A 23388-nucleotide genomic window follows, 5' to 3' on the forward strand; every position below is an offset into this window, starting at 1 on the left:
GATGGAGGGAAAAAAGTGTGATGTAGGAAGATGGTAGTGTAAAGCAGGGGGACATTGTGATGGAGAGGAAAGAGTGTGCTGTAGGGAGGGCAGTGTGAAGCAGGGGGACATTGTGATGGAGGGGAACGAGTGTGATGCAGGGGGGTGGTAGTGTGAAGCAGGAGGACATTGTGATGAGGGGTAAGAGTGTGATGCAGCGGGGGGGGCATTGTGAGGCAGGGGGACATTGATGGAGGGGAAGAGTGTGAAGCAGGAGGTGGAGCTGTGTGAAGCAGGAGGGGGCATTGTGAAACGGGGACATTGATGGAGGGGAAGAGTGTGAAGCAGGAGGTGGTGCTGTGTGAAGCAGGAGGGGGCATTGTGAAACAGGGGGACATTGTGATGGAGGGGGCAGAGTGTGAAGCAGGGGGACACTGTGATAAAGGGGAAAGAGTGATGCGGGGGGGGGGGGGCAGTGTGAAGCAGGGGAGACATTGTGATGATGGGGAACAGTGTGGTGCAGTGGAGGCAGTGTGATGCAGGGAGGGAAGTGTGCAGCAGGAGAGGGGGGCAGTGTGAAGCAGAAAAGGTGGACAGTGTGATGGAGGGGGGAACAGGCTGAAGCAGGGGGACATTGTGATGGAGTGAGAAAAGTGTGATGCAGCACTGGCGAAACTACCTTTGGTGCGGCAGGTGCAGTTGCTCAGTCTCGCGCGCATACTTTGAAACTTTCAGCTCCTTCCTGCAATTGTGTGTAGAAGCAGGAATGGGACTCCCTGAAATTGCACACTAGACAATTTTTGTTCCTAGGCCCCACTTCCTCATTGGTTTGCGCAGACACACTCTTCGCTGCGCATGCATTGTTTTCAGTTTTGGGAGTTCCCGTTCCCCATGATAAGACAGAAGGGTGTTGTTTCCTGGGCATTGAAATTAACACCATGGGATTCTGTCAGTTTGGAGTCTTTAATAGTAGAGGCATTAATCTCGCCCACTAGCACCCTGCGTCAGATTCAGCCGATCTTAGGTTCCTTCACCTTTACGTGTCGGTTTATTCCAATGGGTAGGATATTTTGCAGGAAGCTCCAATTAGCCACACCTGGTTTCAGGCGACCACACACACGATTGCACTTATCCACTGAAATCCATGGGGACATGCGGATTTGATTGCAATTCTTACAACAATATGGCATGCCCCCCAGGTATACAATATGACCTTAGATTTACACACGGATGCTTCCAGGGCCAACGGCTTCTGGGCCTTCTTCAAAAGGGAATGGTAAGCGCCGCCTCATGGCGGCGCAACGGACTAGTGTGCAATTTACTAGCCCTAGATTTGTCCCCCCGTTGACCTGTGGCCTCATCGCCTCCGTGTCAGGAACGTGGTATTCTCGTTTGATAACGTGGGGCTGGTGCAGGCAATAAACCGCCAGAGCGTCACATCACTACCAGCAGTTAACCTGATCCGGCATTTGGTGCTGCACTGCGTGGAGCACAACATCACCTCTAATGCACGACACATTCCTGGCACACGCAACAGGCTAGCAGACGTGCTTTTTTTGGCGCCGCTTTAGGGAACTGGCCCCTTACACAACACTGATCGAAATCCCTTATCCCCCTTATGGGAGATGGTCGAGCCGGCATTATGGATCTTGCAGAGGCGTCGTTGGCCCCGTCTACCAGGAGGACCTACCAAGCAACCTGGCAGCGATTGCTGCTATTCCTGGGTTTGCGGGTTCCAAATATGTCAGGTCAGAGGGAAGACATGTTTGACTTCATGTGTGGTAGATACAAAAAACGTCTATGAATGCCACACTAGTGGGCATTTCATTTATGTCGAAGCTACAGGGAGGATTGGATCCCAACAAATTCTTCCTGATACAAAAAGGCCCTTAAAGGATGGGCAAAGATACACCCTACTGGTGTAGATAAGAGAAGGCAGATAGACACAGGTACCCTAACCCGTCTGATCAGTACCCTGACAACAGTTGCACCAGACCAGTGGCGGATCCAGGGGGGGGGGATTGGGGCGATCGTATGGATCTGCACACTATGTACAGGTCCATTCGGCAAAGACAGGCAGGGAGAGTGTGCTGCCCGGCTGCTCTGATTTTGTGTAAAACACAATCAGAGCAGCCGGGCAGCACACTCTCCCTGCCTGTCTCTGCCGAACGGACTGCACATAGTGTGCAACCGTAGGCAGCCTTAGCTGTCAAAAAGGGGGTGGGGACTAAATCCCCCCCACCCCTAAATCACCACCTGTAAAATAAAATTATAGATCCTCCCCTGCACCAGACGTCTATAAGATGCTACTATTTAGTGTGCGTTTTCGCTAGCATTCCATTGAGATTTCATGGTCAGCGAACATGTTGCGCAGTCCAGGGAAAATGGATACATGCTGACAGATCCCCCCTTACAAAATTTCAGTTTAATGCGCTGCTTAAGCGCTCTCTGGCATACGTGGGTCTAGACCCTACACTGTACAGCACCCATTATTTTCGGATCGGGGCAGCAGTAGCTTTCATCACGGCCATTTAATCTCTAGAACGATGGAATTTGGACGCCTACAAAAAGTACATATGCTCAAACCTTAATGTTGCTCCATGGGCCGTCCCCTCTCCAGTAACCCAGGGCTATGCTTCTCGTTGCTTTGAGCGGGGGATTTTTGTCACATTTTTCCCCGGATCAAAGTCTGGTTAGCTATGAGCTTCCGGAGTTTTATGGGTTTTTACTTTCATATGGGTTACTGTTTCCCCCCTCCCTGCCTACCCAAGTGCCCCATTGCTATGGCTTGGGTCCCAGTATATGGTGTGCGGGCCACTGCTCTGACAGTCTGCAGTCTGGCTGGGCCAAAATGCAAAATGTAGACTTAACCTCATGTGTCAAACTCCCATTGTCCCATAGATTGTAAGCTTGCGAGCAGGACCTGATCACCTCTTTGTCTGTTTTACCCAGTTTGTTTATTAGTTTATTATGTTTGTCCCCAATTGTAAAGCTCTACGGAATATGTTGGCGCTATATAAATAAATGAGGATGATGACTTTATATTGCAGACTTGTGCGTATGCTGCAGTCTGTTCTGTGTGTCTAACTACAGCAAGTAGTGTGTAGCCAGAGGTAAACACCCAGATTCAAACGGAAATGTATCTTGAGAAAAGCGTGAATTTCAATACGGTCCGAATGACGCTCAAGTTCTGTGCTCTTTTTTTCTAAAAATTCAATCAGGCCCAATGTGATCCCAAAATGCCTTGTTACTTCTGGACTGTGACAATAAATGAAGATTACGTTAAGGATTCACTTTGACTCCTCATTGAGTCCATCTTCCTGTTGTCCGTCCTCTGCTGGTGAAATGTAAATTACAGCAAGCAGCGAATCACATCCCTTGTGACTATTACTAGGATTACTAAATAACATGTACCAAAGAGCAGCATGAAATCATATTTAGTGGCAGCATGTACCACCAATGGGCGTGGGTTTGTGAAGCAAGATGATTCACAAAGAAGCAGAAGTTTGCAGCACTGATGGGCGGAGTTGGGTGGAGCGTTCCTTGCTAAGCACAGAGTAGACGCCTCTCTGCGCCTTGTTTTCTGGACCATTGCAAACTTGAGATTATTCAAATAAGATAACGGGGTGGAGAGGGCATCTTTTAAGGGGGATTCCTTGCAGTGCCCAGCCATTTCCACTCCCCAGATGGATCGATATTTGCACCGGGTCTGTTTTGGCGGAGATTCTGTCTCACCGCGTACTTTTACTACACATTTGCACTGCGGTGGAGAATCTCATTTCTGGGCTCACTTTGCCCAATATTAAACAATGCTTCAATCATTGAAGTGTCCTGTATCCAGTTATTAATATGAGTTGGTTCTGATATTGAGGGTTAGCTTGAGGCTAAATATAGCCCCTAATATCCTAAATGAACAAAAAAGTTGAAGATAATTTTCTCTTCCATATTATATGTATAATATAGACGTGGCCTTTTCCAGTTTTACAATATACTAGATGCTTGAAATTGAGCGTATTCTGCACCATGTGTAATGAATTACAGCAAACAAGACCCAAATGGAGCAGAAAACCAAAATGCACTAAGGTGATGCCAGGTAATGGGGGTAACGTATCTTATAGTCAGCTATGATTTCTAAAAGTCTGGTTTATACAGGAATAGTGTACAGAATAGTACAGTCAACACAGCCCCACCCACTTTGCAATAAGAGCGGGTAGGATCCAGGACGGGGGACTCTACGATATTCGCAGCATAGTCCAGTAATAATTCCGTTGTATCCAAGAAGTGAAACTTAACTCCAGTTGCATCATGCCAAAGAACCAGTGGTCAACGCCAGACAGTTGAATACGCTGCAGAGTATAAAAGGAGGGATGGGCGCTAGAAAACACATCAGAAGAAAGACCCACAATAGTAAATGTACAGCTTTCAAATTGTTGAGTCATAAAATATATGCACCTACAATTGTGCTGATATGAAAAAAGGCTTTGGATACTATAAAAACCTTTCCCAGCTTTTCTTAGGACAGGGTCAAGGGGACATGTCATTAAAGAGGCAAGGTGAGGGCACAGCCAAAGTGTGGTGTGTGTGTGTATATATATATATATATATATATATATATATATATATAGTGGAGGTGTATATGATGGTAAGCCATATGGCAACTTCTCCTACTGCCTTCATTGTACATTTTCCATTCCACCACTTCGACCACTGTGTATATATGTACATATATTTGATGAATCCACCTTTTGGATCATCCACACATTTGATCTATTTTGAGTCTAACTTTTTTAAGCAGCAAGTTTTGTTCCTATGTAACGTGAAGTTTATTTTGTTTCCAGACTATTCCCCTATACCATAGTTGTAACATTGATCTGTGTGACTGAGTTATAGATGGCTGCCCCTGCAGAAAATCTATCTCATACATTGAGCCATTTGGTTTCCGCTTCTTTCCAGGAGAGTGTAAACTGATCACCGAGCCTGTCATTAGAATCTCTAATGGGGTCACATGACGGCAGAGGAAATCCGTAGAGAATAAGCCCTCCCCGATTAGTACAAATCCTGCTCGATCCACCCACTAACATCCACTTTATTTGAAACTCCGCCCACTTTTTAGGTCCACAAATCGGGAAGTTTGGCGGTCTGGATGCGCACTGTATCCTGTGTCATGTGACTAGCTAATCACATGACACTGAGCTAACTGTGAATCGTTAATAGCTGCTTAAATCACAACTCTATAGAAAAATGAACAAAGTGATGTCTCTTCTTACAGGAGACCAGAGTGACTTAGGTTAAAGAAACACAACTCATTATTACAGGGGATTGCACCCTTTTTAATAAGCTGAAATGATTAAGTTTGTAATTACACAAAAGTTACTTTTTCAAAAACACAGTTATTTAGTTACCATTTAAAAAATATTCATGAAGGTACAAATAACAGTTTAATTATTTCACTCCTGATCACATAGTGAACACTCTTATGTTGCTGTGGTTATGTCAACAGAAAACCTAATGCCAGTACTCCTTAATATGTCTGACTATCTACCATTCTTAGATATTGCAAGTTACATCACAAATATATAGCATTTATTGACTACCCTGCAATGTAGTAGGCAAAATGGTCACTTACTTCTTAAATAAATACAAATCCTAGCACATTGGGCCTTAAAGAACTGATGGATAATCTTTTTTTTGGACATTGTACTTATATATATATATATATATATATATATATATATATATATATAATTTATTTATTTTTATATGAATGCACCTATACAAACAATCAATTTTTTATGTTTACCATGTTAGGAATACAAACATGAGTTTCTTTTTGGACTTACAACACAGCTGCTAGAACACTGACTGTACGACTTGCTGGTGTCCACAAGATGATACAATTACTTCCACTTTCTACTTTTCTTTCTCAATAATGTCAGTTTACATTTGTATTCATATTCAATATCTACATTTAAAGACACGTTTCTGTGTTCTGGGTGCTTAGAAAAAGGATGTGTTCAAGTAAATGCAGCCAATGTAGACCTGGACACAGATACGCCTGTCAGGACACGTGTATGTTGTAGGTGCTCTACCACTGGTGTAAGATACAAACTGATAATGAAGATGACGGCTGTCATGTCTGATTGGCTGAATGCGTCTTTACCCCTCCCACTGGTTCATACAAAACATTACTGTGGCTGCAATATTACATGAAATCTCTGCTATTTATTCCCATTACTTGTTATTTGCATTCTGATCTCTGCAGGAAAGAAGATTCAAAGTTCACTTTAAAAAAAAAGTGGATGTTTGTAGTTAATGGTTTTTTAAATGTTAAATGTGTCCTTCACTTGTATGAGTAACACAGTCCATGCACTATTCTGTATATGACACTATGTTTGAGTATTATATTGTGTATAATTTGGGTACAGCGTACAGATATGCTAATGCATTTGATACTAACACTGGTCGGACATAAATCGGACATATTTGCCTCTGTCTAATCCAGGCGTAGACCCAGCGATTTAGATCTGGACGCACCTTGAGATGTGTCCTACTCAGCATATTACACAGAATGTGCCTTTTCTTGGATGCAATTTACACCTGCGTATAGATGGAAATTACGTCATACTTGCCAACTCTCCCTGAATGTCAGGGAGACTCCCTGAAATAGGGGTGATCTCCCTCACTCCCTGAAGAGTCTGGCATTCTCCCTGATGCTGAGCCAGTACAAGACGTGGTTGGCTTCGCCATCTGTGGCATGATGACACAGTTCAGAAATTGTGTCTTATGTCCATGTATTGATGCCTATAGAGGTGGCCATTTTCATGGAGACCAAGATTTAATCAAACACTGGCAGGTAGGACAACATGACTTCAGTAATGGAGACAGAAATGTAAAAGACACTTCAGTCTCTAGAGATTCATTAGCTGCTTTTCTTTAACGCATACTAGCCTACTCTCCCAGAATGTCCGGGAGACTGCTGAATTTCTAGGAGACCTCCCAGGAGAGCAGTGCAACCTCCAGGTTCTCGCCCCCGCAATACATAAGTGGCGGGGGGGGGCTAATGAGGCAAATATCGCGTCATCTTAGCCCCGCTGTAATTGGCCGAAATTGTGACAATCGTTTACGGGGCGTGGACAAAATGATGTGATTCATCAAGCCCCGCCCCAGCACGCCCACCTCCCCCGGGATCTCCCCTGAAGCCAACAAAGAAAAGTTGGCAAGTATGAATTACATCGAGTTCTACATATAGCCCATTATTTCCACTCATGTGATAGGTTAAATGTACAATGCTCTCTTGTTATAACACCAGCTTAAAACACAGGATAAAACTGGTGTTGTAGTTAGGGAGACTTATAATGTCATTAATACATTTTAAAGCTCTTGTGCTGAGAAAGAACTTTGTAGTGATAGGGTGTATACTGGTTGACAAACAGTTATTGCATTATTGTGTTTACTCCCAGCTCCTGACTTCCCCCGATATATTTATAGAATCTCTCCATACCCATAATGCAGCATGAAGGGGCTCAGTGAAGGTGGCAGTGACGGTGTGTAAGTGTCTGACCGGGTCACACAGAGCATAAAAGGACAGCTGTCCAGCCTCATAATCTAGACATATCCTCACTGTATCACAGGGAATACAGTCAGGTAACTGGATCTCTGTCCTGTTATGTACCACTGTATACTGATTATTACATCTATGCAAACACCAGGACTTGTTGTTACTGCCAATTACTGACTGATCTCCTTTCCTGTGTATACTGGGATAACACATCCCTACCCTCCACCACACAGATTTACTGACATCCACTTCCCAGTAATGTCGCCCTGAGGAAAATCTCCTGGTGCTTATTACCTGATTATGCTGAAATCTCTCCTGTGTTAGTGGACGTTTCCTCTTTCTATCTGACACAGATGCAGTTTTCCTGTCACCTGATATATGTATATCATTAGAAGCTGTGTTTACATCCAGAAATATGTCTGTAGTATCCTGCACATAGATCCCTGTATTTATACCTGTTATTATATCAGATAATCTGTTTAATTTCCCTGAGATGAGACCCACATCCAGATCTCCTACATCATGGACCTGGTCATCATGTCTCTCTCTGACCTCAGTATCACACAGGTCACCTGTGTCTGGTTCCTGTAAGACAGTCACTGGATCAGACATGTTACACAGCTCTTCAATGTGACACATCTTCCTGGACAGCTCGTCCTTCTTTATTTCCAGCTGCTGGATCAGATCAGAGACTGAGAATGAAACACTCTCTTTCTGCCTGGAGATCTCACTCAGGACATTCTTCTCTAGGTCTTCCAGTTGTCTTATGATGTCTCTAAACAGGGCTTTGACTCTCTTTGTTACACCATCTGCTTTTTCCTGATCTTCTCTCCTGCGCTCCTGCAGTCTCTGGACTCTTTTCTCAGTCTCCTCTCTCTTTGTGGTCAGTTTCTGCAGAACATTTCTCAGTTTCTCCTTCTTCTTCTCAGAAGCATCATCCAGTGACTCCATCTGATGTCCTCTGTGTTCCCCGATCAGACAGCAGGACACACAGATACAGGCAGCGTCCTCAGTGCAGTAATACTCCAAGATCTTCTTATGGACGGAGCATTTCCTGTGCCCCAGGGAACTGGTGGGATCAGATAAGACGTGTTCTGCTGACTTGCTGTGTACTCTCAAGTGTTTATCACACAGTGAAGCTTCACACAACAAACAGGATTTAGCAGCAGGTACAGGAGAGTCCACACAGTAAGTGCAGAAGATCCCAGTCTCCTCCTGATCTGGCCGAGTAGACAGGAAACTCCCCACTATGTTACACAGAGTTATGTTCTTATGTAGTGCAGGACGCTCCTGACACTCTGCTCTGCATTCAGGACAAGTATAAACTCCAGACCCCTCCTGTATATCCAGCACATGCTCAATACAAACCCGGCAGAAGTTATGTCCACATCTCAGGGTTACAGGATCTGTATAAATGTTCAGGCAGATGGAACAGTCCAGCTCCTTTCTCAGATCAGCAGACGCCATCGCTGGCAGCAGAGGAGAGAAGTGAAAGCAACAGACGTAGTTTCTGGTTTCTGAGAACAGGAAGAGAATAGTGAGTGTGATCCCTCCCACCCCTCAGACCACACACCCCTCCCCCCTGTGTGCAGATTCTGCAGGATCATCTGAGCAGCTGCTTTAAAGTCTGATACTGCAACTAATTTCACAAGAATTGAATCTGTTTCTCCTCCACTTATCAGCTCCTAGACTGGCTGTTCTCATGTATATGCATTTCATAACTATACTAGATTGATACTAATTTTTATATTATTAACTTATATAGTTTTGTCCATCTATCTAAATCTTGTTCTTTGCTGGCAGTCCCTCACTAATGCCAGAGTCATTCTATGCAAATTGGATCAAAGCATCAGATCCAACGAGTATTCTAGTAGTAAGAAGAAGGATAATTGTTTCCCACCTTTGGGAAGAGGATGAATAATAATCTTTAATGCTTTAGATAAACAGTAATATAAACTGTTTGAAAGAATACTTGTCAACTTCATTTTTCATAGGGGAGGTGAAGTGCAGGTACGGACGGGGACGTTGTGGATGGTGTCCTATTGGTCCTGACACAATGCCACAATTTTGTTATTTCACCATGAGTGCAGGGCCAAATGACACAAGGAAGCTTTATTTTGTAGTTTTCAGGAGTCTTTATACTATCAAGTAGAGGTCTTTATCTTTATGACCCAGGGGCATGAGAAAAATCTGCTTACTGGATATAGATGTATCTAAATGAGAGAGCACAGTATATGTAACCAGGCAGAGGGGTCAATTCATGTCGTCCTGGGATAAGACACCGCTCTGATGTGCTCTATGCACTGAAAAAGTGCAAATGAAAGTCAGGTGGAAAAGTGGCACAGTTAGAAGAGATGAAGGAGGGCATGTACAGCCCAATAAATGTAAGCAATCTGGAGATGGATGTCCCTGTTTAATAGTACTAGTAGTAGTATTAATATTATATCATAGTATATTATTGTAAAATAATAGTTATTATGTGTAGCGCCAGCAACCTGAGCAGGCCACATATGCGCTTTAGATACCTCCCCTGCCAGCAGAGAACTACATCTCCTAGCATGCAGTGGGGAGAGGGATGAGGCCCGGCGCTACCACTAGGCAGCTGCCTAAGGCTCTGGGGGCCACCACTGGTGTTTGGTGCTATTGTGTAATGCACAGCTTCAGATCCACGGGGGTCTCGCGCCCCCTGCGCGCACAATGCCGACTACCATGTCTGTCTTCTCAGCTCCATTCTCCAATGTGCCATCTACCCTGTCCCTCTTCTCACTTTCACCTCCCTTCCCCCTCACTGCCTGTCGGACGTGAAGTCATCATAACATCCCGACAGTCAATGAGGAGCCCGGCAGAGAGGAGCAGCTGCCTGCCTGAGGAAAAGACAGAATAAGTCTAGAATGGGGTGCTGGGGGTTGCAGTATGAAGCAGGGGGACACTGATGGAGGGGAAAGAGTGTGATGCAGGGGGTGCAGTGTGAAGCAGAGGGACATTGTGATGGAGGGGAAAGAATGTGATTCCAGGGTGGGGCAGTGTGAAGTAGGGGAGCATAGTGACGGAGGGGAAAGAGTGTTGTGCGATGGGGGGCAGTGTGAAGCAGGGGGCCACTGATGGAGGGGAAAGAGTGTGATGCAGGAGGTGGTAGTGTGAAGCAGGGGTACATTGTGATGGAGGGGGAAGAGTGTGATGCAGGGGGGCAGTGTTATGCAGGGGAGGGGCAGGAGGGGGCAGTTTGCAGCAGGAGAGGAAGGCAGTGTGAAGCAGGAGGGGGCAGTGTGATGGGGAGGGGTCAGTGTGAAGCAGGGGGACACTGTGATGGAGGGGAAAGAGTGTGATGCGGGGGGGAGTGTGAAGCAGGGGTACATTGTGATGGAGGGGGAAGAGTGTTATTTAGGAGAGGGCAGCAGTGTGAAGCAGGAGAGGTGGGCAGTTTGAAGCAGGAGAGGGGGCATTGTGAAGTTGGGGGGCAGTGTGATGGAGGGAGGGGGCAGTGTGATGGAGGGGGGCAGTGTGATGGAGGGGGGACATTGTGATGCAGGGGGGGACAATGTGAAGCAGGGGGACATTGTGATGGAGGGGTAAGAGAGTGATGGAGCAGTGGCGGAACTACCATTGGTGCGGCAAGTGTAGTGCACTGGGGCCCATGAAGAGTCCTTTGACTCCCTTTCCCAAGCAGAGAGCCATCAGGTGCCTCATATCCCTCCCCTCATGCCCGCGGCTGCTCCCACCTGCTCTTACAGGCATAGTGCAGCTGGCCGGGGAGCGGCAGCAGCCTGCATTGTTGATCTGGCCAACGCCAGAGCTCATGGGGAGCCTCGAACGTTGCACTCGTGACCTGGACATGACGGTTACATTCAAACCACTGGCCTAAGACGGAAGTCTCGCGCTCTGGAGCAGGAGGTTCTTCCACTCAGTTCCGGGGTCATTGCCTCCGATCAGGTGAGAGCTAGTTGAAGACCAGCGTTACAGAAAAGCCTGCACCACTAGGCAGGTCAGCGAGTCCCCCTCACCAGGCTCCTACAAGTTGGGTGGTACATGTGCCAGTACAAAGGGACCACCACCATCCTCCCCGGGCAATTCCTTAGACGCCCCCCTTAATTTCACACACCACCATTGATGCTTTAGCCGCTCCACCTTATGGCGCCCGTACAGTGTTAGGGCCTTACTCTGTCCCTTTTGCCACCTCCCATGCTTTCTGCCTGAGATGCCTCACCACCTCCGGTGTCCCCCCTTAATTTACCCTTGAATCTGCGGCCTCCGGCTCCTCCCAACCACCCACTCTCACATTGCACCGCCACACCGGGCTTTGGTTCTCAGAAACGCTGTAAGTGCTGGCATGCTTGTTCCAATTGCCGCATCTCACACCCAGCTATGGAATGCCCCAGGGGCTTGACAAGCTCCGGTAGAGGCTGGGGAAAGCCAGGCAGTACTGCTTAAGGCCCCTTCCTCTATAAACATGCAGGTGCTGGGCACATGACTCCATCTTTTACCCGATGCCTCCAAGACTCGCTTCGTGGAGGAGGGTTCTCGCTGCGGTGTCCATCTCCCCATTAGTGGGAGGTGAGCGCGACACACCTACTTCCTAAAGTGCTGTTGGAAAAGTTTTGCAAGGGAATTGGGACGTATTGTGGGGCTTCTACCCACCCCCCATACTTTCAGCCATTTGGTTTCTGCTACTTTCCAGCAGAGAGTGTAAACTGATCATCGAGCCTGTCATTCTCCTCTGGGATCACATGACGACAGAGGAAGGGAGGGGGGGGCAAACGTAATCGCTGAGATGAATGAATTCCAAAGTTTTGCTGCCATACCTAGCAACATTTAGACTTGCAAAATTGGTAGAAAATAAGTCCGCCCCGATCAGCCCAAACCCTGCTCGATCCACCCACAAACATCTACTTTATGTGAAACTCCGCCCACTTTTCTATATTCTCTGCCACTTTTTAGGTCCACAAGTCTGAACGTTTGCAGGTATGGACTGTATCCTGTGTCATGTGACTAATTAATCACATGACACTTAGCTAATTGTGAATCGTTAATAGCTGCTTAAATTACAGCTCTAAAGAAAAATGAACAAAACGATGTCTCTTCTTACAGGAGACCAGAGTGACTTAGGTTAATGAAAAACAACTCATTATTACAGGGGATTGCACCCTTTTTAATAAGCTGAAATTATTAATTTTGCATTGATTATTGAAAAGCTACTTTTCAAAATACAGTTATTTAGTTTGTTATGATTCAAAAATATTCATGAAGGCACAAAAATCGGTTTCTTTATTTACTCCTGATCACATAGGGCTTCATTTAGAGTCCGACGCAATGTGCGTCTAAGACTTACATAAAGAGTAGGAGTGGGAGTGTGCCGCAGCTTGGTAGGGTATTACGAGTGGCATGCAACTCCTGTTGCGTCCCACTCCTAATACCCTACCAAGCTGCAACCAGTTCCTGCAGCTAGCTAACTACTTGCGCCACCTAATTCCTGCTGCACGTTTTCAGTCTTGTTTTGGCGTGCGTTCTGCATGTGTCTTGATCCGACTAGGGTAGTTTTTGCGGGCAGACGCCCATAGTATCTGAATTTTTCACGGTCACGCCTACATAACTTCGTGTTCCACCCTGTCCCTCATACTGAGACGCTGTCACAGTGTACACTGCGTCTGACCAGCAGACTGAGCTGCCGGGAACTGTTGCTTACTGCGCATGCCCCGTCAGTGGAAGTCTGCAGGATGCGCCTGAAATGGACTTTGCGTCCAACTCTAAATGAGGCCCATAGTGAACAATCTTATGTTGCTGTGGTTATGTCAACAGAAACATTTATGCCAGTACTCCTTAATATTTCTGACTATCTACCATTCTTAGAAATTGTATTTTACATTACAAATATATAGCATTTATTGACCCCTGCATTGTATTAGGCAAAATGTGTCACTTACTTCTTGAAGAAGTACAAATCTTAGCACTTAAAGAAGTGATGGATAGTCTTTTTTGGTCATTGGATATATATATATAATATGTGTGTGTGTTTTTTTTTTTTTTTTACACAAGACTGTAGCTATACATACAATCAATTATTTATGTTTACCATGTCAGGAATACAAACCTGAGTCTCTTCTTGGACTTACAACACAGCTGCTGGAACACTGACTGTACGACTTGCAGGTGTCCACAAGATGACACAATTACTTCCACTTTCTACTTTTCCTTCATAATAATATCAGTTTACATTTCTATTCATATTCAATATCTACATTTAAAGACACGTTTCTGTGTTCCGGGTGCTTAGAAAAAGGATGTGTTCAAGTAAATGCAGCCAATGTAGACCTGGACACAGACACGCCTGTCAGGACACGTATCTCTTGTGGGTGCTCTACCACTGGTGTAAAATACAAACTGATAATGATGATGACGGCTGTCATGTCTGATTGGCTGAATGCGTCTTTACTCCTCCCACTGACTTCATCCAAAACATTACTGTGGCTGCAATATTATATGAAATCTCTGCTATTTATTCCCATTACTAGTTATTTGCATTCTGACCTCTGCAGGAAAGAAGATTCAAAGTTTACTTTAAAAGAAAGTGGATGTTTGTAGTTAATGGTTTGTTTTTTTACTTGAAATTTTTTATTGCATTTTTGAAATAAAACAAAACAATATATACAAAATACAGTCGTTGATACAGAAAGCAGTACAATCAACGTTGCATAGAGATAAATAAAACAAACATACAGAAAGATAAAACATTAGCAGAATTAAATAGGGCAAGGTGGGGGAGAGGGCCAACAAGGGAGGGGGGGGGGGGGACTAGGAGATATACTTAGAGAAATGTAACAAATCAGAAGTGTAATGTCAGGATCACAATTTCAATAGGATTAATAAGGACTTGAGTAGGGGCTAAGGTTCCAGGGGGGCTGATGTTCCATATAACATTGAACGTCTTGATCAATGGGGAGGACACTTCAGTGTAATATTTAAACCCAATCGTTTCCATCACATAACTACTTTGAGTTTTGGCAAACAATTTTAGAAAGGTGCGGGGGGGTAAAGGGTCCTTCCACTGCTGGGCTATTGCCGCCCTAGTGGCGATGAGGATATGCCCAGTGACGTAGTGACTGTGACGTTGGAGCTGTGGGGGGTAGAGGTGTAACAGTGCCATGGCGGGGACTGGGTGGATACTTGATTTAGTGACCTGATAGACCAGATGGAGCATCGTCTCCCACATTGGTCTGAGCCTCGGACATGTCCAGAAATAATTAAAGATATTAATGAAAGTAATGTGGCAATTTTTGCTTGCGACAGAAATAGGGTGAAATGGGGCAAATTGAACAACTGAAAAAAAATAGTTATATAAAGCATTTTATAAGGGGTATATTTACTAAACTGCGGGTTTGAAGAAGTGGAGATGTTGCCTATAGCAGCCAATCACATTCTAGATATTTATTTAGTACATTCTACAAACTGACAGCTAGAATCTGATTGGTTGCTATAGGCAACATCTCCACTTTTTCAAACCCACAGTTTAGTAAATATACCTCCTAGGAGAGAATGCCCTGTTCGTGAGAGCTTAAAATCAGCTCTTTGCTGGTGACTGTGGCTGGTTCCTCCTGACCATTTACTCTGGATCAAGATTGCTGGGTAGCAGACCGAGCGTTGACTCAGGGCCCTGCAGAGCTGAATTAAGGGGGCGTCCAGGGGGGATGTGGCCCGGGCTCCCTTGAACTAAGCAGTAGCGTCTGCCAGCATCTTCAGGAGCAACATCATCTTCAGGGCTGCCACCCTACCCAGCCAAGAGCCTTCATAGTTTGCCCCAGTATTTAATGATATTTTAAATGTTAAATGCGACCTTCACTTGTATGAGTAACACAGGCCATACAAGATTATGTACATGACACTTCATTTCAGCATTATATTGTGTATAATGTGGGTACAGCGTACAGATATGCTAATGCATTTGATACTAACACTGGTCGGACATAAATCGGATATATTTTACCTCTGCCTACCCCAGGTGTAGACCCAGCGTATGTACAAGCGATTTAGATCTGGAACGCACCTAGAGATGTGTCCTGCTCAGCATATTACACTGAATGTGCCTTTTCTTGGATGCAATTACCACCTGCATTTAGATGGAAATTATGTCCAGTTCTACATATAGCCCAATATTTCCACTCATGTGATAGGTTCAATGTACAGTGCTCCCTTGTTATAACACCAGCTTAAAACACAGGACAAAACTGGTGTTGTAGTGAGGGAGACTTATAATGTCATTAATATATTTTAAAGCTCTTGTGCTGAGAAAGAACTTGGTGGTAATTATAGTGATAGGGTGTATACTGGTTGACAGACAGTTATTGCAGCCAATCACAGCTATCAGTGAACCAGAGATGGTGAAGTCTCACATACCGTTATATTTATATATTTATAAGGAACAAACCTGGGAAAACTGGACATTTGGTTACCCAAATCTGGTGCAAAACAGAAGGCGCTCAACTTTAGCTCCACCCATGTGATTTCTCCCAGCTCCTGACTTCCCCCGATATATTTATAGAATCTCTCCATACCCATAATGCAGCATGAAGGGGCTCAGTGAAGGTGGCAGTGACGGTGTGTAAGTGTCTGATCGGGTCACACAGAGAATAAAAGGACAGCTGTCCAGCCTCATAATCCAGACATATCCTCAGTGTATCACAGGGAATATTGTCAGGTAACCGGATCTCTGTCATATTATGTATCACTGTATACTGATTATTAAATCTATGCAAACACCAGGACTTGTTATTACTGCCAATAACTGACTGATCTCCTTTCCTGTCTATACTGGGATAACACATCCCTACCCTCCACCACACCGATTTACTGACATCCACTTCCCAGTAATGTCGCCCTGAGGAAAATCTCCTGGTGCTTATTTCCTGTTTAAACTGAAATCTCTCTGGTGTTTGTTGACGTTTACGCTTTCTATTTGACACAGATGCAGTTTTCCTGTCACCTGATATATGTATATCATTAGCAGCTGTGTTTACATCCAGTAATATGTCTGTAGGTTCCTGCACATAGATCCCTGTATTTATACCTGTTATTATATCAGATAATGTGTTTAATTTCCCTGCGATGAGACCCACATCCAGATCTCCTACAACATGGACCTGGTCATCATGTCTCTCTCTGACCTCAGTATCACACAAGTCACCTGTGTCTGGTTCCTGTAAGACAGTCACTGGATCAGACATGTTACACAGCTCCTCAATGTGAATCATCTTCCTGGACAGCTCGTCCTTCTTTATTTCCAGCTGCTGGATCAGATCAGAGACTGAGAATAAAACGCTCTCTTCCTGCCTGGAGATCTCACTCAGCACTCTCTTCTCTAGGTCTTCCAGCTGTCTTATGATGTCTCTAAACAGGGCAGTGACTCTCTCTGTTACACCAGAAGCACTCAGAAGCATCATCCAGTGACTCCATCTGATGTCCTCTGTGTTCCCAGATCAGACAGCAGGACACACAGATACAGGCAGCGTCCTCAGTGCAGTAATACTCCAGGATCTTCTTATGGACGGAGCATTTCCTGTGCCCCAGGGAAGTGGTGGGATCAGATAAGACGTGTTCTGCTGACTTGCTGTGTACTCTCAGGTGTTTATCACACAGAGACGCTTCACACAACAGACAGGATTTAGCAGCAGGTACAGGAGAGTGAATACAGTAAGTGCAGAAGATCCCAGTCTGCTCCTGATCTGGCCGAGTAGACAGGAAACTCCCCACTATGTTACACAGAGTTATGTTGCTGTGCAGTGCAGGACGCTCCTGACACTCTGCTCTGCATTCAGGACAGGTATAAACTCCAGACCCCTCCTGTATATCCAGCACATGCTCAATACAGACCCGGCAGAAGTTGTGTCCACATCTCACTGTTACAGGATCTGTATAAATGTTCAGGCAGATGGAACAGTTCAGCTCCTGTCTCAGATCAGCAGACGCCATCGCTGACAGCAGAAGAGAGACGTGAAAGCAACGGATGTAGTTTCTGGTTTCTGAGAACAGGAAGAGAATACTGAGTGTGATCCCTCCCACCCCTCTGGACACACACACATACATCAGCTCCTCCGTGCAGCTTCTGCAAGACCCTTAAAACAGCTGATTTAATGTGTGATAATTTAACTAATTTTAATAGAGAATAAATTGTGTCCCTCCTCCCCTTATTAGCTCCTAGATTGGCTGTACCTTATGTATATGCATTTCATAACAGTAGATTGTTACTAGAATGTATATTATCTTATATAATTTTATCCATCTATATATTCCCTCCTTTAAGTACTGTAAATTGTAAAGTTCGGCCTCCATGGCTCAGACTTGTTTTTCCTGCACATCCCACAGATGCTCGATGGGATTGAGATCTGAGGAAGTCAACATCTTGAATTCTTTGTCATGTTCCTCAAACCGTTCCTGATCATTTTTTGCAGTGTGGCAGGGCCCATTATCCTGCTGATAGAGGCCACTGCCATCAGGGGATACAGTTGCCATGAAGGGGTTTACTTGGTCTTCAACAATGTTTAGGTAGGTGGCATGTGTCAAAGTAACATCCACATGAATGCCAGGACCCAAGGATTCCCAGCAGAACATTGCCCTGAGTATCACACTACCTGTGCCAGCTTTCCTTTATTCCCATAGTGCATTATGGTGCCACCTCTTCCCCAGGTAAACGACGCACACCCACCCAGCCATCCATATGATGTAAAATAAAATGTGATTCTTCTGACTAGGCCACCTTCTTCCATTGCTCCATGGACCAGTTCTGGTGCTCTCGGCGGTGGACAGGGGTTAGCATGGGCACTTTGACCGGTCTACGACTACGCAGCGAGCTGCGTTCTGACACCTTTCTAACATCGCCAGCATTAACTTTTTCAGCAATTTATGCTACAGTAGCTCTTCTGTGGGATTGGACCAGACGGGCTAGCCTTTGCTCCTTACGCACATCAATGGGCCTTGGGCGCCCATGGACCTGTTGCCGGTTCACTGGTTGTCATTCTTGGGCCACTTTTGATAGGTACTAACAACTGCATAGCGGGAACACCCCACAGGACCTGCCATTTTGGAGATGCTCTCACCCAGTCGTCTAGCCATCACAATTTGACCCCTGTCAAAGTCACTCAAATCTTTACGCTTTCCAAAGCATCAACTTCAAGAACTGGCTGTTCACTTGCTGCATAATATATCCTACCCCCCTGACAGCTGCCGTTGTAACGAGATAATCAGTGTTATTCACTTCACTTGTCAGTGGTTTAATGTTGTGGCTGACCAGTGTGTATAATCAGGTAGAGTTGTCTATTTAAGTCATCCTGGGATAAGACGCCTTTCTGAAAAGTACAAATTGAAGTCAGAAAGGAAAGCGGCCTAGTTAGAAAAAGTTGCCGGAGGGCAAGTAAAGTTCAAAAAATGAAAGCAACCTGGAGTGGGTATCCCACTCTATTAGTACTAGCAATAGTGTTACTATAACAACACTTTATAATAATAATAATAATTATTATTATTATTATTAGTATTATTAGTATTATTAGTATTATCATTATTAATATTATTCATTAATTTATAATATTTATGAGAGCACTATATATTGAAGCCTCTGGTGAAAATGAAAACATCATCACTAAATAATTATTACAGTATTATAAGGGCAGTATTTGTATCTAAACATGTCAATTAATGTATGAGCTCATCCAATCAGGAGACAGCCATCAGTTGTAACCAGTCAAGTCCCTCCCACATCTTATCGACATTTACAGAAGTTGTTTAACAAAAATCCTCACTGATCATTAGTGTCCGATCCCCTACTGAGCTCAACATACAAGGGGGGATGGGTCCCAGATGAGTAACAGCCACTAAGGCACCAGTGTGGTGGGGAGAGATGTGCAAAAGGTGTATGTAACATGAAAGCCTCTTTAATATAGATAGTTATTACTATTGTCATTCCTATACACTGTCTTCAGACTTTTTTTTTTATTGCAAAAGAGAGGGGAAACTTGTACCCAAAATGCTTCATATTTGGTGGCCGTATTCTCGTAGATGTCCCGAAGAACTTGGGTTTGTTGTCAAGATGTCGGCGTTTGCACCATTGAGAGGAGTTGCGTTGAGCAAGGGTTTTTCCTTGCTAAGCATGGAGCAGATGCATCTCCGCGATTTTGTGCACAAGTGCCAACTTGCGAAAACACGAATAACAAAATTCAAAACACAGGATTTGGCAGTTGCCAACGATTAACAGTATGCTCATTTCATAAACATGTTTAGACATTAAGAGCTCCATTTACTACCGTAAGGAGATGACAAAGATTTTGTATTGCAGCGATAGAAAAATCTTGTATTTCTTAGCCGCAAGTGACACTCAGCTCCCTGGCAGTACTGGCGGCCTTACAGCTTCGCTGGCCAGTCTGGTTGCCTCTGTGCACGCGTGTTTCAGCTTTGCCAGTTCAAACATGGTCAGTGGAACTGGAAGACTTGGGTTTCCAGTTCCACATATAAAAATAGCGTTGTAATTATTATTAGAAAAAATGCTTTATTTAAATTAAGTCAGTGTGCACAGACTTCACGAGGAGCGCATCTCTGTGAAAGAGAGGCTTTTCGACCATTTTGTGGAGACAAGGTTCTATTGCTTTTTTAAATGTCCTCACAATCATGCCTACCAGCGTACTAATGGGGACCTTATCTTCTCGACACCCGAGAACCCTACTAAACACCTTGGGCCTGATTCATTAGTGATCTTATCTTATGCAAAAGTGAAGATGCTTATTTTAAGAAGAAACGGGGGAGATAATAGTGAAGTTAAGATGGATTTTCATCTTAACTTAAGAAATTCTTCACTTACGCAGTGGATTTTGCTTCTTATCTCCCTTTTCTGAGCATGCACAGAGTGGATTTGCTTAAGATAAGCAAAAAACGGCAGATAAGGTCACTAATGAATCAGGCCCCTGATCTTCTCTCCCGTGGCATCCCAGCCTTACAAAAGAACGCCTAGGAGTCGTTTCTAACTGTGACTGTGCGGTGACAGTGGGATGGGTTTCCTGGCATTCAGAACAAGCCCTGCAGAACATTTTACGGCTAGTAAAGCCCGCATAGAACTTGTTCCCTCATTCTACCTATCCCTAAATGTCCGCCACCCACCTGAGTGTCTGCATCTTCCAACACTAAGGATACATGAACTTGTAAAACTAGCACTTGTTCTACATTTCTCCCCTTCACAGCAGCAATTCAAGACTACATTATTTTTGACCACATATGGTGGCATACAGCCCGTCGGATTGACAGGTCTCGCAGTATCTCCAACATTATAAGCAATTTAAAGACATGCTGTAAAGTCACATAATTTCTCTGGTCACGTGAAAGTTTTGGAAATGCAACAGTTCTGGATAATCAGACCAGTCTATACGCTCACCAACAGGTGGGGAGGGCACATCCACGATGTTACCAGCCAACGCTGCTTTCGACTATCCAGGCTTCCCTGAACGGTGACACTTTCGTGGCAGTGCTGCCATTACTCCCAAGATCACATTCCAAGTTGGCAGTTCCCAATGAGGAAGATCCAGACACTGTGACTTCTTGTGCAGGTCCTTTAAGACCGGGCTTCCAACATGTCCGGCCGGACTTGCTTACAGAGGACCTCTTTAAACAGTGGAAAGTATCACCCTAGTTCAAGCGGATACGGCAGCTTAAGTGCTATAGCAGCCACCAGGTGTGTGTATGTTATGTTTCTGCATATATATATATATATTCATTTGTGTGTGTGTGTTCATTATCATCACCATCTATATAGCGCCACTAATTCCACAGCGCTGTACAGAGAACTCACTCACATCAGTCCCTGCCCCATTGGGGCTTACACTCTAAATTCCCTAACATACATACACAAACATACTGGGTTCAATTTTTGTTAGCAGCCAAAAGCAGTTGAGGGTGTCTGGCAGCAAGGAGGGGGAGTGTGTCAGATTGGTGTGTCTGTCAGCAGGGGAGGGGGAGTGTGGCAGTTTGGTGTGTCTGTCAGCAGGGGAGGGGGAGTGTGACAGATTGGGGTTCCTGGAAACAGAGGGGGGTCGGATGTGGCAGGGGTGGGAGAGGGCCTATTATGCACAGCTTGTCACACACGCACACGCACATATTACAATTGCACTCGGTTATAGAGCCCAATATTTAATTACATGAGAGCATTTTAATGTTTTTATATATGGGATTACAAATAAGAAATGTTTTCTGTTTTTGCATGCTGGCTTCTGTACATGTACATATTCATGTCAGTATATTACTATTTGAGGTGCACGCAGCGCAGCCATTTCTTTTGACATACATTTTACATATACACTGACCACACTACCTCTCTCATACACAGACAGACTTTACACTGACCTGTTCCTGCTCTTCTGCCTCCAGCTTACTCTGCAGCTTGGGGCAGTGAGGGTAGGGAACGTGTCTATGCTCTGATTGGCTGAATGACTTTGTGATGTTACTTAGTCAATCAGAGCACAGCACAGCTGAGGAATGTTCCTCCATTTACCACACCTGGGCTCATTGTAGCCCCGCCCCCTACCGAAAGGGGCGGGATCATCAGGCAGTGGGACCCACTGGGGAATTCTCCAGTATCCCGATGGGCCAGTCCGACACTAGGGGGTATATTTACTAGACTGCTGGTTTGAAGAAGTGGAGATGTTGCCTATAGCAACCAATCAGATTCTAATTATCATTTTTTAGAATGTACTAAATAAATGATAACTAGAATCTGATTGGTTGCTATTATAGGCAACATCTCCACTTTTTCAAACCCGCAGTTTAGTAAATCTAGCCCTCTGTGTATGTGTGTGTGTGTATATATATATATATATATATATATATATATATATATATATATAATATATATATTACATCTCTATAATGGGTACTAAACTCATTTTAAATATATCTTTGAAGTCATATATCCTCTGACCTTCTAATCTAATCTGATCTGTAGATGGATATAATTATTTTAAATGCGATTGAGACTGCGCAACTAACGTTTGCTTTGTTTGTGATAACACTGTGAGTCGCTGCACATTGGCAGTGATGAGGTTAAAGATTGAAATCTTAGACTAATGGCCACATATATTGAGCGAGAGTCTGTCTGCAGCTCGGTACCTTCATCCTGTCACAGCGGCTCGCGCATAATAATGACACTTGTAATAGGTTCAGCGGCTGTTCCAGAATTTATAGGAATGAACAGAAGACAGACTCGGGAAGATATCGATCCACAGACGTAACATGTGCTGACTGTACGCTACAGCTATATGTGTATGTGACATCTCTAGATATTGTTGTCAGTAGAGGTCGGGGGGCCTATTCAATTCAGTGCAGTAAGTGGTACTTTCCATGGAAGCGATAAAAAGTGCAATATTATCACAACATGATATAATCACCCATATTAAATGTCCTAAATGTTTCGGCGAGACTGATCTTCTTCTCTTGCTGCTCCACATCCGCTGCACCACTCTGGGAGGCCCTACACTGGCTCCACGTTTTCTCTAGAATTCAACACATGCTTCTTGCTCTCACCGTCAATACCGTCCCTAACTCCTCCTGTTTATACATGTCTGACCTCATCATAAGATACACTATCTCTCACCCTCTTCGATCTGCCTCTGATCTCCGTCTCTCCTCCTACCTGGTAACCACCTCTCACTCCTGCCCCCAAGTCTTCTCCCGTGCTGCTCCCCACCTATGGAACTCCCTACCCCGCCTGCTCAGACTCTCCTGCATCCTTCAATCCTTCGGGGCGATTCAATTGAAAGCAGTGTGCGGCTGGAACTCACCCGGCAGATTTTCCTGCAAACCTCTATGGGATGCAAGAAATAATCTGCCACGCT

General features: G+C 44.6%; 2 protein-coding genes across 3 annotated transcripts in view; one reads left to right on the forward strand and one right to left on the reverse strand.

Annotated features, from left to right (window-relative positions):
* The window catches only part of LARGE1 (LARGE xylosyl- and glucuronyltransferase 1), a 325519-nt gene that overhangs the window by 269215 nt on the left and 32916 nt on the right, over positions 1-23388 (forward strand). The window lies entirely within an intron of this gene.
* On the reverse strand, positions 5286-9223 carry LOC142153126 (E3 ubiquitin/ISG15 ligase TRIM25-like). Its single transcript, XM_075210434.1, has one exon. It carries the CDS (start codon positions 9002-9004, stop codon positions 7430-7432), a length of 1575 nt encoding a protein of 524 aa, XP_075066535.1. The 5' UTR covers positions 9005-9223; the 3' UTR covers positions 5286-7429.

This window comes from Mixophyes fleayi, chromosome 4 (genome assembly GCF_038048845.1).
Source record: "Mixophyes fleayi isolate aMixFle1 chromosome 4, aMixFle1.hap1, whole genome shotgun sequence".
Taxonomy (NCBI): Eukaryota; Metazoa; Chordata; class Amphibia; order Anura; family Limnodynastidae; genus Mixophyes; species Mixophyes fleayi.